The sequence below is a fragment of the Nannochloropsis gaditana genome, assembly GCF_000240725.1.
Source record: "Nannochloropsis gaditana CCMP526 unplaced genomic scaffold scaffold090, whole genome shotgun sequence".
NCBI classification, from domain to species: Eukaryota; class Eustigmatophyceae; order Eustigmatales; family Monodopsidaceae; genus Microchloropsis; species Microchloropsis gaditana.
This window is the reverse complement of record NW_005803863.1, coordinates 45,861-50,135: the sequence shown is the minus strand read 5'-3', so window position 1 is coordinate 50,135 and position 4,275 is coordinate 45,861. Positions and strand designations below refer to the sequence as shown.

The window sequence follows — 4,275 nt, the reverse complement described above, 5'->3', positions numbered from 1 at the left end:
GGCTGTGCGATTGTGTCTTGAAGAGGAAGATGACGTAGCTAAGAAGCCACGTAACCATTGCCATACCCTCCTATCTGACGCATCCGCAAATCCGTCTAATTTGGCTTTAGCCCGTCCATCCGCCCTAAAGAGCAATACCTTTTCAATGGTTAGCTCCGACTCCAGCAAGCTTAATTCCGATAATGCATCAACTATGTAAGATGGACTATATTTACACCCAAAATAACTGCTAACAGCGACCTGAGTCGCATTTGCGGCCTCCAAAAGCTTTCGGTAGCACGATAGGTACCGATCTCGATGATTCGCATCCTCTACAAAACTGTCTCCAGTACGTTGTCGTCCAAAAGTACACATATTTTTTTGTATGTTCTGACACGGAAATGACGAGGACAAATGCTCTTGCCTACGCGTTTCTGCTATCACCACTTCCTTAGCATAACGCCACCAGGCGCAGGGACTCTCTTTTACACTAGCTTTGGGCCTCAACGACCAAAATCGCAAACGCAGTCTCGCTGCTTCAACACTACTCCGGAGCGCAGCGAGACTCATGTAATGCTGATGCTGGAAGTGCGTTTCAACCTTTCCTTTTATTTCAACGTCAAGGTCCTGAAGCACGTCATGCCTGGAGTGATCCGAGTAAGCACGGTACCCGAATTCTACGTCAAAAGGTTTGACTAGCCAAAAGGGACTACTGTCGTGTGGAGAACGATCCTGTTGGCTCATGTCCATCGATTTCCAATCGGTTTGCGACACCGGGTTAGAGGCAGGAGATGGGACGGGTCTCGCGAAATCTGTTGGGCAGTTTGCTTCTTCTTCTTCTTTGAGTGCTTGGGCACAGGTCAGAGAATGCTGGTAGGCGTAGAAGCCAATACTGGCGATTGTTATTCCTTTACAAATGTGCTGCTGTTCACTTGCAGGAAGAAACCCCGTAGAGCTTGAAGATGAGGGGTCGTTTCCTAGCGCAGGCCGATGCAGCACCTCCGAGACGACTCCCACTTTGACATGCTTTACGTGGATGCCCACTGCATTGTACTTACGCTCCACCTGATCAGCCTCACACTTGACTAGCTTAGCCCCCTTTCGTACCATCTCGTTGGAAAATGTTGCAGTGGTATCGACGCAGTACGACGATAGGGATGACGACGATGATAGTGACGATGACGGCGACCTGAGATGGTTTGCCTCATCATGCACCATCACGTCTACATTTCTCACATCGACCTGTAAATTCTGCAGTAGTTTTAGTAGCACTGAGGAGACTAGAAATTTATACAGTGACGAGGCCCACCATTGCGGAGACATATTTATGTTGCCTTTATTAAAGTGGGAGATAAAGGAATACTATATAAATTAGTGCGATTCCAATCCCTAGCTTTACAGCTCTCCATTATCTAGATACCTTTCTCGCAGAACTCTTCTTCAGCTTGCTCGATGATTCTTTGTTTGGCAAGCTGAGCAGCGGCCTCCATGGCTTGCATTTCCTCGGGGGTCGGAGGTCCGTTGATGGCTCGAGGACAAAGGGATATTTTTACATCACGAATGATGAGAGATGCCCTTCCCGTCGTGAGACTTCTCCAAGGGACCTTTTATGAGCCAGTACACCAGAGTATGGTTTTAAAAATTGTAAGTTAGGGGTTAATTTTTTCACGTTTAGATCTGCCCATTTGACACGATCGCCTCTGCGTGTCGAAGATCCTATACCTTGAGTTGAATTTCTCCAATAATACCTTCGTCTATTAAAAGGAAAGCATCGGGCCACACGTTAATAAAAGAATCTTTGCGAAGGCGTAGGTTCTGCAAGGTAAGGTCTCCTTGCCAAAGACTTAGCTGCAGGATGTAAATGAATTGGCAAAGATGGATTTTAGCAATGGTGGATTGGCCAAAGTTAATACCAGGATGGACAAAACAAATGTCGCGCCTCCAAAATCGCATTGATTACGTCTGAGTAACGAGCCATTTTACCTTTAAGTGATTACTGTCAGGTTTTTCAAAGAAATCACTGAGGTACAAAGATAGGAGCTCTGCTAGACGGGCGCTTGGATTGTACATGATGCCCTGCCCCCTGGATGTTACAATATGGTTTGTTGGCAAGGTTAGTTGGCATGGTTTGTTGACAAGAGTGGTATCGACAGCAGATGCTTCTGCGGGTAAGGTACAGCGACAAGTGGACAAATGTCAGCATAAAAAATGCTTTATGTAAAGTCAGTGGAAGTGAGCCAAGTATGTCGTATGGGCCATGGGCCTGACCGCCCCTTGCGGGGCAAAAAGGGGCGGGGGCGGGAGCAAGGCATGCTCCGCCATTGCCGTGAAACACATGTCGCAAAGTATGCAATGTATCATAATCCTAACCCGACAGACGAGCCAATGCCCATACACATTGCCGTGCTGTACCTCGCGATTGTGCGGGCCTCAATTAAAAGAACTTTGATGGATGAAGGCCATGACCACTCCGTCATTTCCGTGATGGAACGCGAGTATCATCGCTCTGACAGAGAAAGGCGAGCAAAGCAAGTGGAGCGAAGAGAAAGTCGTTGAAGGCGACTCATGGAATAGAATCATAAAATGTCCGCCTTTGCCTACATGCTCGCTTAGACTAGCGGCGGACTCGGGATGACACGGCGTCGATTCCCGCGGCGTACGCGACTGAAGATTACAAGCTTCTGGACTTCGAGTTAGAGATCATCACGACACACATAACCATCCAAGAAGGAAACTGAGTGAAGTCGGCTCTGCCCATTCTTGCACAGATCTGTACGACTTTAAAACCCAACAAGACCAGGATGAAGACTCTTCTCCGTATCTGGCTCATCAGCGTCGCCTTTCTGCGGGTCTTGTCCGTAATCTTGGGCTATTTCTATCCTGCGACCCTGGGCGAGAGCGTTTTTGGCCGGGCTTTGAGTCAGGTCACCCCGCTTACAGCGCGAACATTTGGAACTTGGACACTTCTTTCGTCTGTCGTGACCCTTATGTGCGCATTGAATATTGAGTCTGGGCCTTTGTACCGCACAACCATGGCTTCTTTCGTCATTGCCATCGTCTTCTTTTTCTTAGAAGTTGAAATGTACAGAACTGTAGACATGCGCTCAGCCATGACGCCGTTTATCATAGCGAGTAAGTCAAAATCCTGTGCCTCTTCTATCTTTGATTTCTCCATTTGTGAAAAGAAAGTGCTTATTCATCTTTCACCTCTGGACTCAATACAACAGCAACATCGACCCTTGTGATGGCTATAGCCTATTCGTCGATCGTGGTAGAAGACACAAAGAAAAGTAAATAAACAGACGGGTTGAAATTGTGCTGCAGTGAGCATTTTTTTCTGTTCTTATTTTTATCGTACTCGATGCGTTAACGCAAGACGCAGGGGCCTGTAATGTACTCGCATATCCTCGAATAGCGTTTTCCTCTTTCCTGCTTCGACGGTTCAGTTCATGACCTCCACTTTGTCGCAATCATCGCTTCCGCTCGCGCAACAAGAAGAACCCTTCGACACCGTCACTCTCCTCGTCCGTCTGCAAAGCCAGGAAATGGACCCCTCCCAGCTTCTCCTTGCCCTGCTCGAAGATCTGCGCCTCCACGCGGCGGATGTCGTTAAGTGTGGCCATGAGGTACTGTGTGTCAATCCCTACCTCTAAAACCATGATGCGCTTACTAAAGTTGGCTTTGATAAAACAGAGCTCCATGCTGTGTAGCCAGGCAGCGATGGATTTGGCGCGCGAGCTGTAGATAACGAGGCCTTGCACTTGCTCATCCCGAGGCAGGGAGGCGTCGAGCTGGAAAAGCCTTCCGATACCACTGTTCTCGTAATTGACTTCTCCGTCCAAAAACTGAGAAACCGGCAGGCACATAAAAGCGTACTTATCACCCATAAGACCGTCGGGCATGACCTCAGGCTCCCGCAGACCGAAGACATCGTTAGAGTCTCGCATCTGGGGGTCGTAGCCAGGCAACTTGGCATAAACTTCCCGCTCTCGCTCATCTATCCAGCTATACAATGCGTTTGTGGAGCGACTGGGGACAACGCGGACCTTAAGATCCTTGAGAGCAAGGCTGACCATGTTGAACATGGCATTGCGGAAAAAGCGTATCACCCGAGGTTTAACGGGGGCATCTTCAATTACCTTTTCAACGAGCTTACGAAGTTCCCTACTATTGACCATGTTGCTAGGCATAGTTTCTACAGCGCGAAACTCCCCTAGTGAGTCGCATACCATCAGCTCCCAGAGTTTTTTACCGTCTTCTCCGACCACGGGCCGAGAATAGCAGTCCAATTCCCAC

The 4,275-nt window shown here is 48.4% G+C and overlaps 1 protein-coding gene across 1 annotated transcript; it reads left to right on the top strand.

Moving 5' to 3' along the window:
* Window positions 1–2,743: 2,743 nt before the first annotated feature.
* On the top strand, window positions 2,744–3,111 carry NGA_2105000 (erg28 like protein; the record flags this gene model as incomplete). Its single annotated transcript, XM_005855823.1, has 1 exon — window positions 2,744–3,111. A coding segment is annotated over one exon (368 nt), but the record flags the coding sequence as incomplete, so codon positions are not given.
* Window positions 3,112–4,275: the final 1,164 nt, after the last annotated feature.